Consider the following 23,257-nt stretch of genomic DNA (forward strand, 5'->3'; position numbering starts at 1 on the left):
ATAAATATTGATGTTCAAGATTTCTTTTTTTGTAAAGAAATGTATTGAATTAAGTTTACGAATCCAGATGGATCTCTATAACAATCACCAAAGAGGACACATTAGGTTGATGATTACTTCTATGTGTTGAAATCTTTATTTATAATTGAACCACTTGTTTGTATTTTAACACGTTTTCAGATATTTTTATATCTTTTTTTCCAAATAGTTCAAGAAAGACCACTACAAATGAGCAATATTTTGCATTTGTTTTACAATTTAATAAATCAGAAACTGATGACATAGTGCTGTATTTTAATTCTTTATCTCTTTTTTTCAACCAAAAATGCTTTGCTTCGATTAGGGGGTACTTGAATTAAAACAATGTTCACAGGGGGTACATCACTGAAAAAAGGTTGAGAACCACTGGTGTAAAACATACTTGAAATTAGAATATCAACTGTGGCAAAGCTGTGTCATTAAAACTCACAAGTATAAAACTACTTTTAGAAAGTAATTTAATCATGATGCCAAGCGCATATCATTATGTCAAGATAATGGCACTAACATTTAAATAATTTAAGAATATTTTTCAACGTATTGAGCAAAAAGGTCTCTTTTTTTTTCTACCAAGTAAAGTGCACTTGTTATTAGTGAGAATATACTTATTTTAAGGTATTTTTGGGTTCATTGAGGTTAGCTAATTTTATTTGTTTTGGAAAGTCTTGAGAAGCCACATTTTCTTGTTCTGTTGGCAGATAATTTTGCTAACCACTCATTTTTGTATTTTTTTTTTCTTGTTTTTGAACACTGACTTTTTGCAGTGCCGGAACACGGTAACTCACAGATCATTGTGTTTCTCATTTATGTGTGTCCTCCCCACCTCTGCAATTCTTGGCGCCGATGGCATCACCGTAGAAACCTTGAGCACACCTCTCACAGTTGGGCCCGGCAGTGTTGCCCCAACAGTGCTGGCAGTGGCCGGTCACATTGTGGCACCAATTGAAGATCAGGTTTGGGTCAGAATTGTCATTACAGTCACATCGCTTGCAGGAACCGCCAATTGTCATCGGCATGCCATAGTACCCTGGTGCACATCTGAATGAAAACAAGTGTGGTCATTACAATGAATAACATGTATTTTGGAAATAAATGTTATTTTCAAAACCTTAGCAATTACATACCTTCTTTGGCCATGTCCACACTAACGAACAAAAACTGAAATTCTGTGAAAAGCTTCATACACACCAGCGTAGTTAAAAAATAAATAAAAAAGTCTATCCACATTCACTGGCTATCATGCACATTTTTGCATGAAAAAATTAACCACAGTTGACTTGGTTATGCTTTATAACAACACTGCTCATCAATACGGTCAATTGGATCAGTTTTTTTAAGGACAAACACCCACAGTTGTGGTCAAAAGTTTACATACACTTGTATATATATATATATATATATATATATATATATGAGTATATATATAAATATATATGTGTATATATGTGTGTATATACATTATATATATATATATATATATATGTATATACATGTATATACACACATATATACACATATATATTTATATATATACTCATATATATATATGTATATACACACATATATACACATATATATTTATATATATACTCATATATATATATGTATATACACACATATATACACATATATATTTATATATATACTCATATATATATACTCATATATATATATATATATATATATATATATATATATATATATATATATATATATATATATAGTCATGGCTGTCTTGAATTTCCAATAATTTCTACAACTCTTATTTTTTTTGTGATAGAGTGATTGGAGCAAAAAAACATTCATGAAGTTTGGTTCTTTTATGAATTTATTATGGGTCTACTGAAAAATTGACCAAATCTGCTGGGTCAAAAGTATACATACAGCAATGTTAACATTTGGTTACATGTCCCTTGGCAAGTTTCACTGCAATAAGGAGCTTTTGGTAGCCAGCCACAAGCTTCTGGTAAGATTCTGGTTGAATTTTTGACCACTCCTCGTGACAAAATTGGTGTAGTTCAGCTAAATGTGTGGGTTTTCTGACATGGATTTGTTTCTTCAGCATTGTCCACGCGTTTAAATCCGGACTTTGGGAAGGCCATTCTAAAACCTTAATTCTAGCCTGATTAAGACATTCCTTTACCACTTTTGATGTGTGTTTGGGATCATTTGGAACACTCAACTGCGCCCAAAACCAACCTCCAGGCTCATGATTTTAGGTTGTCCTGAAGAAATTAGAGGTAATCCTCTAATTGTCCCATTTACTCTCTGTAAAGCACCAGTTCCATTGGCAGCAAAACAGGCCCAGAGCATTATACTACCACCACCATGCTTGACGGTGTTCCTGGGATTAAAGGTCTCACTTTTTCTCCTCCAAACATATTGCTGGGTATTGTGGCCTAACAGATAATTTTTTGTTTCATCTGACAACACATGGACAAAGATAAGACTCCTAGAGGAAAGCTCTGTGCTCAGATGAAACAAAAATTCAGTAGACCCATAATAAATTCATAAAATAACCAAACTTCATGAATGTTTTTTGTGACAAACAAGTATGTGCTCCAATCACTCTATCACAAAAAAATAAGAGTCGTGGAAATTATTGGAAACTCAAGACAGCCATGACATTATGTTCTTTACAAGTGTGTGTAAACTTTTGACCACGACTTTAGGTTTGTGTAGAGGAAAGCAAAACATCAACTGTTTTATTAGAATTTTTTTTTTAACATTTGACACTTTTATAAAAACAAAATTAACAAAGTTATGCCTGTGTCATTTAATGGAAACACCAATCTATTTTTTTTTCTCATACGGTATTATCCAAGTCGACCACTGCCTCAAAACTATTGAGATTTTTTCTCCCTTGTTGATGTGGGAAACAGTTAAAAGGAAAATATGATAACTGCTTTAAATAGAAGTGTTATTTCACTGACTAGGACATTCAAACTAACAGGGGTCTCATGTAACTGCATTGCTTATGCACAAAAACCGGAAGTTTGCCCCTTTTTCGCAGCGAAGATGAGATGTATCAAGAGTGAACTTGACGTGGAAACGTGCGATGCCTTACACCAACTTGGCGACGATTTCGAAATATTAAAATATCGAAGCAAGGACACAAAATCGACTCTTTTCGCCAATACATGTGACGCTTCTTATTCATATTTGTGGGGATGTCTATTCGTTCTTCTAGGCCGGGGGTCGGCAACCCAAAATGTTGAAAGAGCCACATTGGACCAAAAATAAAAAATTAAAATCTCTCTGGAGCCGCAAAAAATTAAAAGCCTTGTATAAGTGTTATTATGAAGGCAATACATGATGTAAGTGTCTATATTAGCTATATTAGCCAACTATCAAAGGCTGACGCAAATCTTCGTTGACAGAAATGTAGTATTTCAATTTTTGTTCTACACATTTTTGCATCATTGGAAATCATTAGTAAAATGAAGGATTCTCAAAGGATGAGTTAACTCCTGGAAATTACTGGCTCAGAATGGCCCAAGGTATAGATGTGTGTGTCTAAAGTAAAGGAACTGGCAGGCTGTCTTCTTCTACTGGATTCATTGCAATCTTTGCATGCTGGGTAATGTTTGCTGTGGTCTGGAACAACATGACACACAACTATCTGAAATGCAGCCAATTTTACATACAGATATTGTGTCATGAGACATGCGAATACCAATTAAATACACAGAGGACATAAATAAAAGTAAACATTAAATGAGCTCAAATATACCTAAAAACGAGGCAAAACGATGCAATATGTACATACAACTAGCCTAAGTAGCATGTTAGCATCGATTAGCTTGCAGTCATGTATTGACCAAGTACACCTGACAAACACTCCAGAAAATCAACAAAGCTCACCTTTGTGCATTCATGCAGAATATAAAAGGTTTGGTGTACAAACTGAGACAAAGGAGTGGCATAAAACACGTCTTTCGAAGGCAGCAACGGAGAAAGTGGTACATGTAAACAAACTACGATTAGTTCAAGGTTCGCTGAAATTAGTAGGACAAAACTGAGCTTGCCAAATACTCTCATCACTGAAGCATGTATAATATGAACAGTGGGATTTCTAACAATTAGAAAACTAACAATTCACCTCTCACAGATGTGTCCAGCATAGCCCTCTTTGCATTTGCACCGTTGAACGTCACCGCGTCTGTTACAATGCACTGCGAAACTGGCGAAAAAAAACAAGATGTTTGGCATTTTGCTTGCAAAGATGTAACTTTCCGGTTGAAGAAGATGAACAGACAGGCATACTTGTTTGAGGGCACAGAGAGAGGGCAAGCGCAGGGTTGGCAGCTATGGCGTCCAGCCGGACTCGGTGCCAGCATGTAGCCGTCTTCACACATTTCACAGAAATCCCCAGTACTGTGATCTTTGCAATTCTGAACGAGAGAAAGGTCAGTTAATTAGCCTTATTCACAGCTAAAATCAAAATGTGTCTTGATGTACTGCATCACATTAGCAGCTCTAAGAGGGTGGACGCTCCCCTTTCCTCTCCCTTATTTCTCCTGCTTGCTTCTTTATTTTGTCTTGTCTTAAATTTCTTGTTGCCTCTTTTTGCACTGCTCTCCAAATCTAAACATTGGAACTAATTAACTGGCCTTAACAAAATTGACAAGATCTTGGGTTTGGGGGAACCTGCTGTCGTGACGAAGCGGTTGTTGCTGGACACACGACAGACTCTTGGGAGAAGAAGGAGGGCCGAGTGCCTGGCGACCCTTTTCTGCCGACGACGTGAAGATATCCACCTATTCGGAATTATGACAACAGGACATCTGCTGATTGGAGTAAGCGTTGCTCTGGTTTGTCGACAAATTGGAAGTTGATGGCAGTCTTCAAAGTACCCCAAAGCTGCCACAAATTATTGGAGGATGCGGGAAGAACTGTGGATTACATCGGACTGTCTACCCTGCAGGTTTGAGGACCAGTCATAGACAATTAGAGTGTAAAGGTAAATTTTGTTGCTGGCTTTATTTGATGTTTCAATGGAACCTTCACAGTCAAACCTGCTGTAAAATTTGGAGTTCAACCAGGCTTTAAACAGGCCTGGGTAGGGCTGGGTGATATGGCCTTTTTTTAATATTTCGATATTTTTAGGCCATATCGCGATACACGATATATACCTTGATATTTTTGCCTTAGCATTGATGCATATAATTACAGCAGTATGATGATTCCTAATTACAACAGTATGATGATTATATGTGTCTACATTAAAACATTCTTCTTCATACTGCATTAATATATGCTCATTTTAAACTTTCATGCAGAGAGGGAAATCACAACTAACTCAATTGACCAAAACTGTATTTATTAAACAGTTATTAGCTTGTGACTTTACAAATGATGCGACATATTAGGAGTAATGCTACTTGTGGTAACAACGCTTGTGCCCCACACTTGACAAATTAAAGTTGTATTAGACATCTTACCGCTTGAAGCCAAACCACTGCCAGACGATGGACCACCTGCTGTTTTTCTTGGGAATTAATTCTCCCTTCATTCGTAACTTTTTTTTCTCGTATTACCACTCGCACGGCTCCGCTAGCATCACAGCTAACATTACCAATGCTGCTACCTCTCTGCTCCGCGAGGGCGTATGCGTATGTGACGTATGACAACACAGTATGTGACGTGTGTAAAAAGGTGCACTTACTGTCTGTGAGAAGGAGACACAAGAAGTTGTGGGAAGAGCCTGTAGTGTAATGCCCGCAGCTAAAAGCAACTGCGTGAGAAAGTATTTTCTAATATCACAATATAGTCATTTTCTATATCGCACAGAGATATAGATATATATATCGATATATCGCCCAGAGAGAAAGAGAAATTGCCCAGTCCTAGGCATAGGCAATTATTTTAATTTGGTGCCTCATCTGAGCTGCTGTGACATAGATTACCATAGTAACTAGTATATCATGCGAAAGCGCAGATTCCAACCACTGAAATACTTTGTAATAGGGCTGGGCGATATATCGATATACTCGATATAGAAAACGACTATATCGTGATATTCGAGTTAGGGCTGGGCGATATTGCCTTTTTTTAACATTGCGATATTTTTAGGCCATATACGATGTATATTACGATATTTTGCCTTGGCCTTGAATGAACACTTGATGCATATCATCACAACAGTATGATGATTCTATGTGTCTACATCAGGGGTCGGGAACATTTTTGGCTGAGAGAGCCATTAAAGCCATATATTTCAAAATGTATTTCTGTGAGAGACATATAATATATTTTAACACTGAATACAACTAAATGCGTGCATTTTTAAGTAAGACCAACATTTTTAGAGTATAATAAGTCCCTAATTCTTTTTAATAAAATTGTTATTCTAAAGTTAACCAATAATAAATATAATACTTCTTACCATTAATGCGACATCTTGAACAGGTGCGATAGAAAACGGATGGCTGGATTAAAATGGATGAGAATGTTTTATAATTTGAACGTTATTTTTAACACTTTGATTACCAGCGGAATTATTCATTACTTATCATCTTAGCAAAGTCAGCTAAGATTTATCTGAGAGCCAGATGCAGTCATCAAAAGAGCCACATCTGGCTCTAGAGCCATAGGTTCCCTACCCCTGGTCTACATTAAAACATTCTTCTTCATACTGCATTAATATATGCTACTTTTAAACTTTCATGCAGAGAGGGAAATCACAACTAAGTCAATTGACCAAAAGTGTATTTATTAAAGTTATTAAGCAACGGCACAAACATTCAAGTAATTTCCAAAACATAAATTGCAAGATTGTCAGAGACATTTTAAGTGTCAAATAAAAATGAGCTGCATAATAGGAAATCACATAGTATTCGTCCTTCACTATGTGGTATGTTACTACGGTTATGAAATTCTCTTCATTGTCTAGCGAGTGACTTTACAAATGATGCTACATATTAGCAGTAATGCAACTTTTTATAGCAACGCTTTTCCACCCCACACTTGACAAATTATGGTTGTCTGGTTGACATTTTCCCACTTGAAGCCGAACCACCGCCAGACGATGGAAACCCTGCTGTTTTTATTGGGAATTAAGTCTTCCTTCATTTGTTTCCAGATCCGCACCTTCTTTCTCTCGTACGGCTACATTAGCAGCTAACATTAGCAGCTAACGTTAGCCAGGCCGCTACCTCTTTGCTCTGCGAGGGCGGACACGTATGTAACGTATGTAAGAATGTGCGCCTGCTTGTCTGTGAGAAGGAGACACAGGAAAGCGCGAGGAGAGCTTGAAGTGTACGCCCGCAGCTAAAAGTCGTGCGTCAGAACATATACTCGAATATTACGATATAGTCATTTTCTATATCGCACAGAGACAAACCCGCGATATATCGTATATATCGATATATCGCCCAGCCCTAATTCGAGTATATGTTTGTATGATTTTAGCTGTGGGCATTACACTGCATGCGTTTCCCACTCTTTCTTGTCTCTCCTTCTCACAGAGACTTAAAAACAAGCGCACCTTCTTACACACGTCACGTGTGCAACGTCACACGCCCTCCCCGAGCAGAGAAGTAGCTGCATGGCTAACATTAGCTGTGTATGCTAACTGTGCGTTGCGAGTGGTAGTATGAGAGAGAGAGGGTGCAAATCTGGTAACAAATGAAGGAAGAATTAATTACCACAAAAAACAGCACAGGGTGCATCGTCTGGCGGTGGTTTGGCTTCAAGCGGGAATATGTTGAACAATTATGCGACAAAAGCGTTGCTACAAAAAGTAGCAGCACTGCTTTTTGATGTCCTATTATGCAGCTCATTTTTATTTGACACTTATTGAAATATCTTGTGTGACATCATGCATAAAAGTGCACTTTATATGATATGTTTTAAGCTATTGTAGTGGCGTTCTGAACAAAAAGTGCACTTTAATTTATTGTTGTTTTGATGTCATCTCAGGGACATCATGCACAAAAGTGCACTCAGTTTGTTTTAAAATAGATGGATAGATAGATAGATAGATAGATAGATAGATAGATAGATAGATAGATAGATAGATAGATAGATAGATAGATAGTACTTTATTGATTCCTTCAGGAAAATTAAAATTCCGGCAGAAGTGTACAGAGTTGAGATCAATTTAAATAAAAATAAAAAGTAAGTAATGGGGGTTTAAATGGAAACAAAATAGAGAAATATTACAATAAGAATAAAAACTAAAAAGCAACAATGGGAATAAAAATAAAACAGTAAAATAAGAATATAACAATCTTGCACTTTCTTTTTTGAAATTACATCAATGTTTGTGCCACTGCGTAATAAATGATTAATAATTACAGTTTTGCTAAATTGATTTAGTTGTGATTTCCCTCTCTGTATGAAAGGTAAAAATTTCATATAAAGCCATAAAGGAATGGAACGACCTCACAACAAACTTGAAAAGTTTAACAGATTACTCTTCATTTACAATTGAAGTTGAAAAGTGGCTTTAGAGCAATCAAAGCTTCTCACACGGTCACTAAGGTGGGCACTATGTTTGACAGATCAACTTAATGTGTAATTATATTTATCCATGACAGCATTTTTGTTGTAACTTGTGAGGTGTGTGTGTTAAACTCATGGTTGTTTTTACAAATTATGACAGATGTGAACAAGTCAGAGTGAGTTGGTGACGAACCCCAAGATGCAGAGAAGGCGCCAGGCATTGTAAAGAAAAACATGATTTAATTTAAATACTAAAACAAGAACAAACCAAAAGGCTACCAACAAAAGGCGCGCACGAGGCGAGTAACAAACATGGGCGGTATGGCGTAGTGGGTAGAGCGGCCGTGCCAGAAACCTGAGGGTTGCAGGTTCGCTTCCCACCTATGGACGTCAAATTCGCTGCCGTTGTGTCCTTGGGCAGGACACTTCACCCTTTGCCCCCGGTGCCGCTCACACCGGTGAATGAATGATGAATGAATGATTGGTGGTGGTCGGAGGGGCCGTAGGCGCAAACTGGCAGCCACGCTTCCGTCAGTCTACCCCAGGGCAGCTGTGGCTACTGATGTAGCTTACCACCACCAGGTGTGAACGAATGATGAGTTCCCACTTCTCTGTGAGCGCTTTGAGTATATAACAATAGAAAAGCGCGATATAAATCTAATCCATTTTTATTATTATTAAGAACAAAAACACTTACTGTGACACGACGGAACTATGGCATGAGAAGAGTGAATGGAAGTAGACAAAGCTACAAGCGACAAGACAGGTAGTGGTGAAATCGACACGACACGGCACGGCACGACAATAATCCTGCACTGGCTGGAGGACAAAGCAGGTAAAAATAGGAGCGGGTTAATTGACACCAAGTGTGGCCAGGTGCCAATCAGCAGCATCCATCCATCCATCCATCATCTTCCGCTTATCCGAGGTCGGGTCGCGGGGGCAACAGCCTAAGCAGGGAAACCCAGACTTCCCTCTCCCCAGCCACTTCGTCTAGCTCTTCCCGGGGGATCCCGAGGCGTTCCCAGGCCAGCCGGGAGACATAGTCTTCCCAACGTGTCCTGGGTCTTCCCCGTGGCCTCCTACCGGTTGGACGTGCCCTAAACACCTCCCTAGGGAGGCGTTCGGGTGGCATCCTGACCAGATGCCCGAACCACCTCATCTGGCTCCTCTCGATGTGAAGGAGCAGCGGCTTTACTTTGAGTCCCTCCCGGATGGCAGAGCTTCTCACCCTATCTCTAAGGGAGAGCCCCGCCACACGGCGGAGGAAACTCATTTCGGCCGCTTGTACCCGTGATCTTATCCTTTCGGTCATGACCCAAAGCTCATGACCATAGGTGAGGATGGGAACGTAGATCGACCGGTAAATTGAGAGCTTTGCCTTCCGGCTCAGCTCCTTCTTCACCACAACGGACCGGTACAACGTCCGTATTACTGAAGACGCCGCACCGATCCGCCTGTCGATCTCACAATCCACTCTTCCCTCACTCGTGAACAAGACTCCTAGGTACTTGAACTCCTCCACTTGGGGCAGGGTCTCCTCCCCAACCCGGAGATGGCACTCCACCCTTTTCCGGGCGAGAACCATGGACTCGGACTTGGAGGTGCTGATTGTCATTCCGGTCGCTTCACACTCGGCTGCGAACCGATCCAGCGAGAGCTGAAGATCCCGGTCAGATGAAGCCATCAGGACCACATCATCTGCAAAAAGCAGAGACCTAATCCTGCGGTTACCAAACCGGAACCCCTCAACGCCTTGACTGCGCCTAGAAATTCTGTCCATAAAAGTTATGAACAGAATCGGTGACAAAGGACAGCCTTGGCGGAGTCCAACCCTCACTGGAAATGTGTTCGACTTACTGCCGGCAATGCGGACCAAGCTCTGGCACTGATCGTACAGGGAACGGACCGCCACAATAAGACAGTCCGATACCCCATACTCTCTGAGCACTCCCCACAGGACTTCCCGAGGGACACGGTCGAATGCCTTCTCCAAGTCCACAAAGCACATGTAGACTGGTTGGGCAAACTCCCATGCACCCTCAAGAACCCTGCCGAGAGTATAGAGCTGGTCCACAGTTCCACGACCAGGACGAAAACCACACTGTTCCTCCTGAATCCGAGGTTCGACTATCCGACGTAGTCTCCTCTCCAGTACACCTGAATAAACCTTACCGGGAAGGCTGAGGAGTGTGATCCCACGATAGTTGGAACACACCCTCCGGTCCCCCTTCTTAAAGAGAGGAACCACCACCCCGGTCTGCCAATCCAGAGGTACCGCCCCCGATATCCACGCGATGCTGCAAAGTCTTGTCAACCAAGACAGCCCCACAGCATCCAGAGCCTTAAGGAACTCCGGGCGGATCTCGTCCACCCCTGGGGCCCTGCCGCCGAGGAGCTTTTTAACTACCTCAGCGACCTCAGCCCCAGAAATAGGTGAGTCCACCACAGATTCCCCAGGCACTGCTTCCTCATAGGAAGACGTGTTGGTGGGATTGAGGAGGTCTTCGAAGTATTCCTTCCACCTATCCACAACATCCGCAGTCGAGGTCAGCAGAACACCACCCGCACCATACACGGTGTTGACAGTGCACTGCCTCCCCTTCCTGAGGCGGCGGACGGTGGTCCAGAATCGCTTCGAAGCCGTCCGGAAGTCGTTTTCCATGGCTTCCCCGAACTCTTCCCATGTCCGAGTTTTTGCCTCCGCGACCGCTGAAGCTGCACACCGCTTGGCCTGTCGGTACCTGTCCACTGCCTCCGGAGTCCTATGAGCCAAAAGGACCCGATAGGACTCCTTCTTCAGCTTGACGGCATCCCTCACCGCTGGTGTCCACCAAGGGGTTTTAGGATTGCCGCCCCGACAGGCACCAACTACCTTGCGGCCACAGCTCCGATCTGCCGCCTCGACAATAGAGGTGCGGAACATGGTCCACTCGGACTCAATGTCCAGCACCTCCCTCGTGACATGTTCAAAGTTCTTCCGGAGGTGGGAATTGAAACTTTGTCTGACAGGAGACTCTGCCAGACGTTCCCAGCAGACCCTCACAATGCGTTTGGGCCTCCCAGGTCTGTCCGGCATCCTCCCCCACCATCGCAGCCAACTCACCACCAGGTGGTGATCGGTAGAAAGCTCCGCCCCTCTCTTCACCCGAGTGTCCATAACATGAGGCCGCAAATCCGATGACACAACTACAAAGTCGATCATGGAACTGCGGCCTAGGGTGTCCTGGTGCCAAGTGCACATATGGACACCCTTATGTTTGAACATGGTGTTTGTTATGGACAAACTGTGACGAGCACAAAAGTCCAATAACAAAACACCACTCGGGTTCAGATCCGGGCGGCCATTTTTCCCAATCACGCCTCTCCAGGTTTCACTGTCGTTGCCAACGTGAGCGTTGAAGTCTCCCAGTAGGACAAGGGAATCACCCGGGGGAGCACTTTCCAGTACTCCCTCGAGCGTTTCCAAAAAGGGTGGGTACTCTGAACTGCTGTTTGGTGCATAAGCACAAACAACAGTCAGGACCCGTCCCCCCACCCGAAGGCGGATGGAGGCTACCCTTTCGTCCACCGGGTTGAACTCCAACGTACAGGCTTTGAGCCGGGGGGAAACAAGAATTGCCACCCCAGCCCGTCGCCTCTCACTGCCGGCAACGCCAGAGTGGAAGAGGGTCCAATCCCTCTCGAGAGAAGTGGTTCCAGAGCCCTTGCTGTGCGTCGAAGTGAGTCCGACTATATCCAGCCGGAATTTCTCGACTTCGCGCACTAGCTCAGGCTCTTTCCCCCCCAGTGACGTGACGTTCCACGTCCCAAGAGCTAGCTTCTGTAGCCGAGGATCGGACCGCCAAGTGCCCTGCCTTCGGCTGTCGCCCAGCTCACAATGCACCCGACCTCTATGGCCCCTGCTATGGGTGGTGAGCCCATTGGAGGGGTGACCCACGTTGCCTCTTCGGGCTGTGCCCGGCCGGGCCCCATGGGAACAGGCCCGGCCACCAGGCGCTCGCCATCGTGCCCCACCTCCGGGCCTGGCTCCAGAGGGGGGCCCCGGTGACCCGCGTCCGGGCGAGGGAAATCTGGGTCCATGATGTTTCTTCTTCATAAAGGTCTTCGAGCTGCTCTTTGTCTGATCCCTCACCTAGAACCTGTTTGCCTTGGGAGACCCTACCAGGGGGCTTTATCCCCCCGGACAACATAGCTCCTAGGATCATTGGGACACGCAAACTCCTCTACCACGATAAGGTTGCAGCTCAGAGAGGAGCAGCAGCTGAGGGGAAACAGTGCCCAGGGAGAAAAACAGGAAACAGACAAAATAAGGCCGCTGACAGGAAATAAAGACAGGAAACAAAGACAAATGCAGAGGAAAAACTAAGACATAGACCAAACTGTCAGGGACAAGCCTGACAGAACAAGAGCATGTATTGTCTTTGTGTGATGATGTAAATGAAATGTGGTCGTATTGTATATTAATGTCCATGAAAAGGCATTTTATGACTTTTCTGAATTTGGTCACGTGATATGGTATGATTTTATTGTAATAATTTTATTGCATGATTTTTGTATCCATATAATTTAGGTAGCCAGGGACTGCAGATGGAAATTAGCTATTTAGCTATAAATTGGTACAGAACATATCCGTCTTTGAGCTTAATGTTTCTGTGCATTTTCCCTTCAAATAAAGACTAAACTAAACTAAAATGAGTATATACTAATGCAGTATGAACAAGAATGTTTTCATGTAGAATCATCATACTGGTGTGATTATATGCATCAAGTGTTCATTCAAGGCTAAGGCAAAATATGGCGATATATATCGTGTATCGTGACATTGCCCAAAAATATTTAGATATTGATTGATTGATGGATTGATTGAGATATTAATAAAATGCCATAACGCCCAGCCCTACTTTGTATAGTTCAAGACTTTTGGTCATTTGAAAACATGACTGCACATCATAATGGCAGCTACAGTTTCCATCTTAAAGATCTAAAAAAAATGATTTGGGAATGTCCGGTGGGCCAGATTGAAAAGTTCAACTGGCCGCATGCGGCCCCCGAGCCTTAATTTACCCAGATCTGCTCTAAATGAAACACTTTAATGTGGACTAGAAATGAAATATTCAGATCAGATTACCACAAATGTGTTCTGCATAAAATTAATTTGACTCTGAAGTTTAACAGTCAAAGTTAGTAAAAATAAACGATGAAATCAACAATATCCTGTGCAAACGCCTTTTTTTGTAAGATAAACTTACCCTACAGATGCCAGTGATGTCCTCACAGTGAGTTGCATGGCCTTTGCAGTTACATGGCAAGCATTTGTTTTGCTCGCTGAGGAAAAATCCTTTCGCACAAACCTGTTGAGAGACCAACGACATACATTCATCTGTCAAACGAGCACTGGCCAAATAATTGTGTCATGGCTATTGCTTGCATTCTGTTGACAAAGAAAGAACCTCTATTCAGACTTATCGCATGCTTTTCTATTTTGATTTCACATTTTATTTAGTAATACTATGTAGTTTGTAATTTAAGCCAATGTTTATCTATACAAATATACATATACATATACAAATATATATATATATATATATATATATACAAATATACATATACAAATATATATATATATATATATATATATATATATATACAAATATATATATATATATATATATATATATATATATATATATATACAATATATATATATATATATATATATATATATATATATATATATATATATATATATATATATATATATATATATATATGGGCTTCACGGTGGCAGAGGGGTTAGTGCGTCTGCCTCACAATACGAAGGTCCTGCAGTCCTGGGTTCAAATCCAGGCTCGGGATCTTTCTGTGTGGAGTTTGCATGTTCTCCCCGTGAATGCGTGGGTTCCCTCCGGGTACTCCGGCTTCCTCCCACTTCCAAAGACATGCACCTGGGGATAGGTTGATTGGCAACACTAAATTGACCCTAGTGTGTGAATGTTGTCTGTCTATCTGTGTTGGCCCTGTGATGAGGTGGCGACTTGTCCAGGGTGTACCCCGCCTTCCGCCCTATTGTAGCTGAGATAGGCGCCAGCACCCCCCGCGACCCCGAAAGGGAATAAGCGGTAGAAAATGGATGGATGGATATATATATATATATATATATTAGAGATGTGCGGATAGGCAATTATATCATCCGCATCACCAAAGTCGTCATCCACACGCCGTCCACCCGAACCAACATTTTATCAGAACCGCAACCGCCCACCACCCACCTGTTGAAATACATCAGAGGTCGGCCACCTTTACCTCTCAAAGAGCTATTTAAACCCGTTTCACAGAGTTAAGAAGACAATGGGAGTCGCTAATGTTCTCGCGGGATGTATAAAATAGTCAGGGCGTATCATGGATACAAAGGATTCTGGGTATTTGTTGTGTTGCGTTTATGTTGTGTTACTGTAAGGATGTTCTCCCGAAATGTGTTTGTCATTCTTGTTTGGTGTGGCTTCACAGCGTGGCGCATATTACTAAGAGTGTTAAAATTGTTTATATCACAACCTCTAGTGTACTCTGTGTCACCCAGTATGCCTTGCAGTCGTGTGCGTCTGTCTGCGGAAGCCACACACAACGTGTTGCTGGACTGACATGTAGATCGTACGTGCTGTAGAAGGTGACAAAGCACGCCCTAATACTTAAGGTGACAAAGCACGCCCTAATACTTATTGACTGGGTGACTGCCGGCAGTCATTATAGGGAATGTTTACGTCTCCTATTGTCTTCTTCGCTTTGTGACATGGGTCCAAAATGGCTCTTTGAATGGTAAAGGATACCGATCCCAGAACCATGTAAATCAAATATTTCCGAATGAGTCAACCGCCAATCCAATTATAATCTATTTTTTCGTCATGTCACCCGCCCGACCCGCGGTTTATCCGCGGACTCCGCGGATGAGACCGCAAACCGCGCATCTCTGATATATATAGATATATATATATATATATATATATATATATATATATATATATATATATATATATATTACCAAGTAAACGCCCTTGGGCAAATAACCGCCCATGTCCTAATAGCCGCCCGGGGTCTGAGCCAATTTTGTCATTATAGGGAATGTTTACGTCTCCTATTGTCTTCTTCGCTTTGTGACACGGGTCCAAAATGGCTCTTTGAATGGTAAAGGATACCGATCCCAGAACCATGTATATCAAATATTTCCGAATGAGTCAACCGCCAATCCAATTATAATCTATTTTTTCGTCATGTTACCCGCCCGACCCGCGGTTTATCCGCGGACTCCGCGGATGAAACCGCAAACCGCGCATCTCTAATATATATATATATATATATATATATATATATATATATATATATATATATATATACCATATATTACCAAGTAAACGCCCTTGGGCAAATAACCGCCCATGTCCTAATAGCCGCCCGTGGTCCGAGCCAATGTTGTGAATTAAACGCCTCTTCCTAAAAGTAGCCCATGTATAGCGGTACACCACAACTAATGGACGGGAATACTTTAAGGGGGAAGAAGAACTGAAAGTTTGACTTAAAGTTCAAGCTAGTGGTTGTGAAATATGCGTAACAGATTTCTGGTTTGGCAGCGGCCAAGGAAGTTTAACTTTGACCCAAAGCGAATGGAAACAAAAAAAGAGAGAACTACTATCTCAGTCGGCAATCGTTGGAAAAAGGGGCTCGCTTATCTGGCGGATGTAGGAAGAAAGTGATCGACGAGCTTGATGCTAATTTGTGTCAGTGGATACATCACCTTCGTGGACTGAACCACCGTGTGTCCCGCGAAATGTTCCGCATTAAGGCCAAGGAGTTGTATGCCACCGCGAGTGACACGAGAGACACCGGGGTGGTGTTTGGTGCAACGAGTGGCTGGCTTAATCGATTCCTCCGTCGGAACCACTTTACCCTCAGGAGGAGAACAACTGTTCCACAGAAGGACGCTCCCGTCGCGAAGATTGTCAACTTCCTTGTTTTCACTACTAAACAGATAGAGGCCAAGAATATCCAGCCCAAGAATATCATCGCCATGGATGAAACAGCCGTCTGGTTTGACATGGTTGGTTTTAGTACGGTCAATGAGAGGGGCGCCATCTGCCTCAAAACCACCGGCCACGAGAAGGCACGCATCACGGTGGCTCTTGCAGCCAAAGCAGACGGGACAAAGCTGAAGCGTTACATTGTGTTTAAGGGTGCTGTCTGTGATATAAAGGCTATGCAGAGCATCCCCAGGGTGATCATAGCTTCCTCCAAGAATGACTGGTTTAATGATGACCTGACAAACGATTGGCTCCGGGGGGCAGTGGGGGAATTTCACTTCGGACCGAGGCTACTTGCATGGGACATATCAGCGAGGCCACGAAGGCAGAGCTCAAAAGGGACTACAACCTTACAATGGCTGTTATATCAAGAGGTTGCACAAAACACCTGCAGGCCCTCGATGTTGTGTGGAATGGCCCTTTCAAAGCGCAGCTCCGTGACTACTATGATAACTGGATGGCTGGTGATAAAGAAAAGACTTACACCAAGTCAGGGAACCTGAGAGCCCCTTCCCGCCACCTCCTGGTTGACTGGGTCCTGGGAGCCTGGGATGCTCTGGATCGGGACACTCTGATCAACTCATTCAAGGTAGGCTAGCTGGCTGTGTGTATGTGTGTTGCAAACAATAGCCAGAGCTGATTGTTGCTTTCTGGTATCCTACAAGGTGTTTGGGCTGGCGGTAGCAGCTGATGGGAGTGAGGACCAGCTCGTTGACTGCCTCAAGGAGGGACAGCCATGTCAGGCAGGCAATGAGACGCTTTTGAGGGCTAGACAGCAGGGTGCTACAGTGGTTCCGGAAGAGGAGGCGAGTGATGAGAAACAGCAGTTCCTCAATGAACTTGTGATTGAAGAGGAGGATGATTATGAGTGGGTTTGAGTTGCATTTGGGAATGCGTTTGCTGCAGTATTACTGTTTTGATGGTTTTATAGGGTACTTGGTACCATAATTTTATTTTTCCTGTATGCTGCTTTATTTAAAACTTGGAATACTGTAGCCTTTATTTTATTTAAGTGACACAATTATTGTTCTGTTTTGATGGTGGGTTTTATACTTGAGTACTTGGTACCATAATTTTATTTTTCCCGGTAGGCTGCTTTATTTAAAAACTTTATTTATTTCCAGTATTGGTATTCTATTTGACAATTGTTGCACTACTGCCATGTTGAGGTCTTGTTGATCTCTTCTCTTTTGATAGTCTTGTTTTTTTGTGTGTATGTTTACAATAGCTCTTACGTTTGATCTAAGAAAAACTTTCATGCAGTTTATATGTGCAGTTCAAAATCCAAAAGTTGTTTCAGTTTTGTTTATATTAACTCATCTAAACATATAACCAATGGAATGTTTTTTCTCCCCAAAAAACTGTCAAAAAGTAATAAACAAGTGAAAATATTTGAGAAAGATTGTCTGCCGTTGACCATTTAAGCCAACCAAAATGTTTGGGGTAGCTTAGACCTTGGCTCTTTGACAACAGTTTGACGTGTGGAACAGCCGCGAGCTTGTACACAGTGGAGAATGCAGGGGAAGGGGGTGGAAGCATAAGTAATGCAGCAGATGGCCAAGAGGTAAAGGATGGATATCTTTCAACATGATCTAAATCCCAAGTATCCAACTCATCATTTATTGGGTAACCGTTGGTAATGGAAAAGTGTCATGGGAAATATTATAGCAACAAATAAGATGAGGTCAAGAATGAAGAATGGATCCAGAAGGCAGTGGTGTTTATCATCTATTAAATAGTCACTTGCTTTAGGTGAGTACTCTCCGCCCTACGTGTGCATCAACATTTCGGATGTTCAGAAATTAAAAAATATTAGACATATTGTCTATTCAGATATTTATTTTTAGAATTGTAATGCTGCTGGATGACTAATGGGGCTGATTACAATTTGATGAAACACAAACTAGTGTGGTTTTATCAAAAATACTAAACACCATTCACAAAATACCTCCTATAACCTACAAAATGAAGCCCTGCAACCAAAACTGCATATAAAATCGTCAAATTCCCCGCCAAGTTTTCTCTTTATCATTCCACTGGGTTGAGTTTTTTCTTGCCTTGATGTGGGATCTGAGCCGAGGATGTCATTGTGGCTTGTGCAGCCCTTTGAGACACTTGTGATTTAGGGCTATATAAGTAAACTTTGATTGATTGTAGGGGCCGGGCGATATGGTCTTTTTTTAATATCTCAATATTTTTTTAGGCCAAATCGCGATACACAATATATATATCTCGATATTTTGCCTTAACCTTGACTCAACACTTGAAGCATATAATCACCGCGGTATGATGATTCTATGTGTCTACATTAAAACATTTTTGTTCATACTGCATTATTATGTAGTCATTTTAAACGTTCATGAGGAGAGGGAAATCACAACTAAGTCAATAGACTAAAAATATTTATTAAGCAGTGGCACAAACATTCATGTAATTTCAAAACAGAAAGTGCAAGATTGTCGGAGACATTTTAAAACTAGCTTTTAGTGCACTTTTGTGCATGATGTCACTAAGATGACATATCAAAACAACACTAAATTAAAAAGTGCACTTTTTGTACAGAACGCCACTACAATAGTTTAAAACAAAGTGCACTTTTGTGCATGATGTCACACAAGATATTTCAAAAACTGTCAAATAAAAATGAGCTGCATAATAGCAAATCAAATCGCTATTTGGTACGTTACTGCGGACGTTATCTCCTTATGTTGTTGACTATTTTTTTCATACAGTGTTGATGTGGAACTGGTTGCCTCTGCATTTTGTTGGTGTGGCACTGAATGGAGATATTGAAATGCTGAGTAAGCACTCTTCGGTTTCTAGCAGGTGACTTTTCAAATGATGCTACATATTAGCAGTAATGCTACTTTTTGTAGCAACGCTTTTGCCCCACACTTGACAAATTACGGTTGTCTGTTCGTCACATTCCCACTAGTAGCCAAACCACCGCCAGACGATGGACCCCCTGCTGTTTTTCTTGGGAATTAACTCTTCCTTCATTTGTTACCAGATTCGCACCTTCTTTCTCTCGTATTACCACTCGCACGACAGCTAATATTACTCATGCTGCTACCTCTCAGCTCCGAGAAGGCGTATACGTATGTGACGTATGTAAGAAGGTGCGCTTGCTGTCTGTGAGAAGGAGAGACAAGAAACACCTGTCGTGTAATGCCAGCAGCTAAAAGCAACTGCGGGAGAACGTATATACTCAAATATCACGATATAGTAATTTTCTACATCACACAGACACAAACCCGCAATATAAAACTGAGTATATCAATATATCGCCCAGCCCTAATTTAATTATATTGATGTGTCTTAAGCAAAGAACCGTGTTCAGTTCTTTTAAAAAGTGCCAATTTGAATTTCAAAATGAGTGTAAAGTCGAAAATGTGTTGGACCTTTGAAGACTTGAGAAGTGTTGGCTATCTATGTGTCGGTTATAATAATTGTGCTACGGATGTCATATTAGTGTGTTAGCAATAGGGAAGAACTATAACATGAATTCAATTGATGCGGTTTTAAGTATATATTTTTTTATGTATTAATTTTTTTTTAGTTTAGGATATAGATTCCTATACTGTATCTCCTACATGAAAAGACGTCTTTCTTTGTGCATTTTCTTGTGTTTGAGTCATTCCAGACGAACTAATAATGTCAATAAGTGTCACCGTGCATATATTTCTGTTGTCTAGATTGCGATTCAGAAAAGGTGTGACAGATTATAGATGTGTGCTGCCGGCTCAACACATCGCACACAGGTAGGACTCGGAGCATGATAACGTGAATGTGTGAAACATGATCAAGTGTCTCTATGGTAAAATCCCCATATGCACGCAAAATCCTCACTTTTAAATAAAGCACACGCAATCTTAGTAGATATCACACAACACACAAACTGTTTAGTATGTTTTATTTGAATCTTAGTAAATCCCGCCTATGTCTGGGGTGCCCATTACGTCAATTGCGAGCTACCGGTGGATCGCAGAGGGTGTGTCAGTCAATCGCCAGCCAGGCATTAAAAAAATAAACCTAAAAACTAGCGATCATAAATCTTCACCAAGATGTCACTTAATTGACATTCATAGCACCACAGGGTCTTGTGAGATAACGCTGGCTGCTGTCGCCTTATTAAGAAAAAATGACCGACAGGAAGGCGAGAAACATTTTTTTATATTCCAACAGACCCGCACGCTGTCAAAACTCTAACACAATTTCCCAACTCATATGGAAACAAGGTTCGTATATATATATATATATATATATATATATGTACCTTTTGATATATATATATATATATATATATATATAATATATATATATATATATATATATACGAACCTTGTTTCCATATGAGTTGGGAAATTGTGTTGGATGTAAATACAAACGGAACGCAATGATTTGCAAATCCTTTTCAACCCATATTCAATTGAATGCACTACAAAGACAAGATATTTGATGTTCAAACTCATTAAATTTTTTTTGTTTTGCAAATAATAATTGACTTAGAATTTCATGGCTGCAACACGTGCCAAAGTAGTTGGGAAAGGGCATGTTCACCACTGTGTTACATCAAATTTTCTTTTAACAACACTCAATAAACGTTTGGGAACTGAGGAAACTAATTGTTGAAGCTTTGAAAGTGGAGTTCTTTACCATTCTTGCTTGATGTACAGCTTAAATTGTTCAACAGTCCGGGGTCTTGTTGTCGTATTTCACGCTTCATAATGCGCCACACATTTTTGTTGGGAGACATTTCCGGACTGCAGGCGGGCCAGGAAAGTACCTGCACTCTTTTACTATGAAGCAACGCTGTTGTAACACGTGGTTTGGCATTGTCTTGCTGAAACAAGCAGGGGTGTCCATGATAACGTTGCTTGGATGACAACATATGTTGCTCCAAAACCTGTATGGACCATTCAGCATTAATGGTACCTTCATAGATGTGTAAAATACCCATGCTTTGGGCATTAATGCACCCCCATAACATCACAGATGCTGGCTTTTCAACTTTGCACCTATAACAATCCGGATGGTTATTTTCCTGGAAAACTTATTCGGGTGTTAACATTTAGTGGTCAATTGTACGGAATATGTACTGAACTGTGCAATCTACTAATAAAAGTATCAATCAATCAATCAATCAATCCTCTTTGTTCCGCAGGACACCATGTCCAAAGTTTCCAAATATAATTTGAAATGTGGACTTGTCAGACCACAGAACACTTTTCCACTTTGCATCACTCCATGTTAGATGAGCTCGGGCCCAGCGAAGCCGGCAGCGTTCCTAGGTGTTGTTGATAAATGGCTTTCGCTTTGCATAGTAGAGTTTTAACTTGCACTTACAAATGGAGCGACCAACTGCAGTTACTGACAGTGGTTTTATGAAGTGTTCCCTGAGCCCATGTGGTGATATCCTTTACACACAGATGTCAGTTTTTGATGCAGTACCGCCTGAGGAATCAAAGATCTGTAATGTCAGCGCTTACGTGCAGGGATTTCTCCAGATTCTCTGTACCTTTTGATCATTTTACAGACCGTAGATGGTAAAATCCCTAAATTCCTTGCAATAGCTCGTTGAGAAATGTTCTAAAACTGTTCGACAATTTGTTTACAAATTGGTGACCCTCGCCCAATCCTTGTTTATGAATTACTAAGCATTTCATGGAAGCTGCTTTTATACCCAATCATGGCACCCACCTGTTCCCAATTATCCTGCACACCTGTGGGATGTTCCAAATACGTGTTTGATGAGCATTCCTCAACTTTATCAGTATGTATTGCCATCTTTCCCAACGTCTTTGTCACGTGTTGCTGGCATCAAATTCTAAAGTTAATGATTATTTGAAAAAGAAAAAAAAAAAATGTTTATCAGTTTGAACATCAAATATGTTGTCTTTGTAGCATAATCAACTGAATATGGGTTGAAAATGATTTGCAAATCATTGTATTCCGTTTATATTTACATCTAACGCAATTTCCCAACTCATATGGAACAGGGTTTATTATATATATATATATACATATATATATATATACATATATATAAAATAATTACTTGAATTTCAGTGTTCATTTATTTACACATATACACACACATAACACCCTTCTACTCATTGTTGTATTTCAAAGTGCAATGCTTTGCAGCCAGTAGCCCAGCCTTTGAATGCGCATAGGTATGGGCAGCATCTGTGAAATTTAATTTGTAGAAAAAGGAGTGAGTTTAGGGTTGAACTGTCCATCCTCGTTCTATTCTCTGTCACTCGTCGTCGCCATGACTGTCACTTCTTCGTTCATCTGCTTCGTCTCCTTCTTGTTGTGTGTGCAGTTGTGCACTCTCCAAAAGCCGTAGATGTTATAACGTGACTGGGCCGGCATACTGTTTATATGAGGCTTTCCTCACTCAGGTCCGCGCCTGAAGTCCGGCTGGAAATCGGGAGAATGGTTGTCCCGGGAGATTTTCGGGAGAGGCACTTAAATTCGGGAGTTTTGAATGTATTTCTTGTAAAGTGTTTCAAAAACGAGTATGGAAGCTGGATAAATAAGATACCAAAAACAAAACACTTTCATGTGGCAATGGACAGAAAGAAGGACTGTTTTTCTCCTCCATTTGAAAATGCGGACGTTATCAGCACAATTGTCTGATTTCAATCAATGCAAGTCATCAGAATCAGGTAATACACCAACTTATATTTTTG

The 23,257-nt window shown here is 41.2% G+C and overlaps 1 protein-coding gene across 1 annotated transcript in view; it reads right to left on the minus strand.

The window, feature by feature from the left end:
- lama4 (laminin, alpha 4) overlaps positions 1-23,257 on the minus strand; it is a 126,279-nt gene that overhangs the window by 91,519 nt on the left and 11,503 nt on the right. The window contains exons 2-5 of the mRNA XM_061900367.1: positions 13,740-13,841; positions 4,306-4,433; positions 4,142-4,222; positions 863-1,077 (exon numbers count right to left, since the gene is read on the minus strand). Coding sequence (XP_061756351.1) covers positions 863-1,077; positions 4,142-4,222; positions 4,306-4,433; positions 13,740-13,841 — 526 coding nt within the window. The remainder of the gene's footprint in view (positions 1-862; positions 1,078-4,141; positions 4,223-4,305; positions 4,434-13,739; positions 13,842-23,257) is intronic.

Source organism: Nerophis ophidion, linkage group LG05, assembly GCF_033978795.1.
Source record: "Nerophis ophidion isolate RoL-2023_Sa linkage group LG05, RoL_Noph_v1.0, whole genome shotgun sequence".
Lineage (NCBI taxonomy): Eukaryota > Metazoa > Chordata > Actinopteri > Syngnathiformes > Syngnathidae > Nerophis > Nerophis ophidion.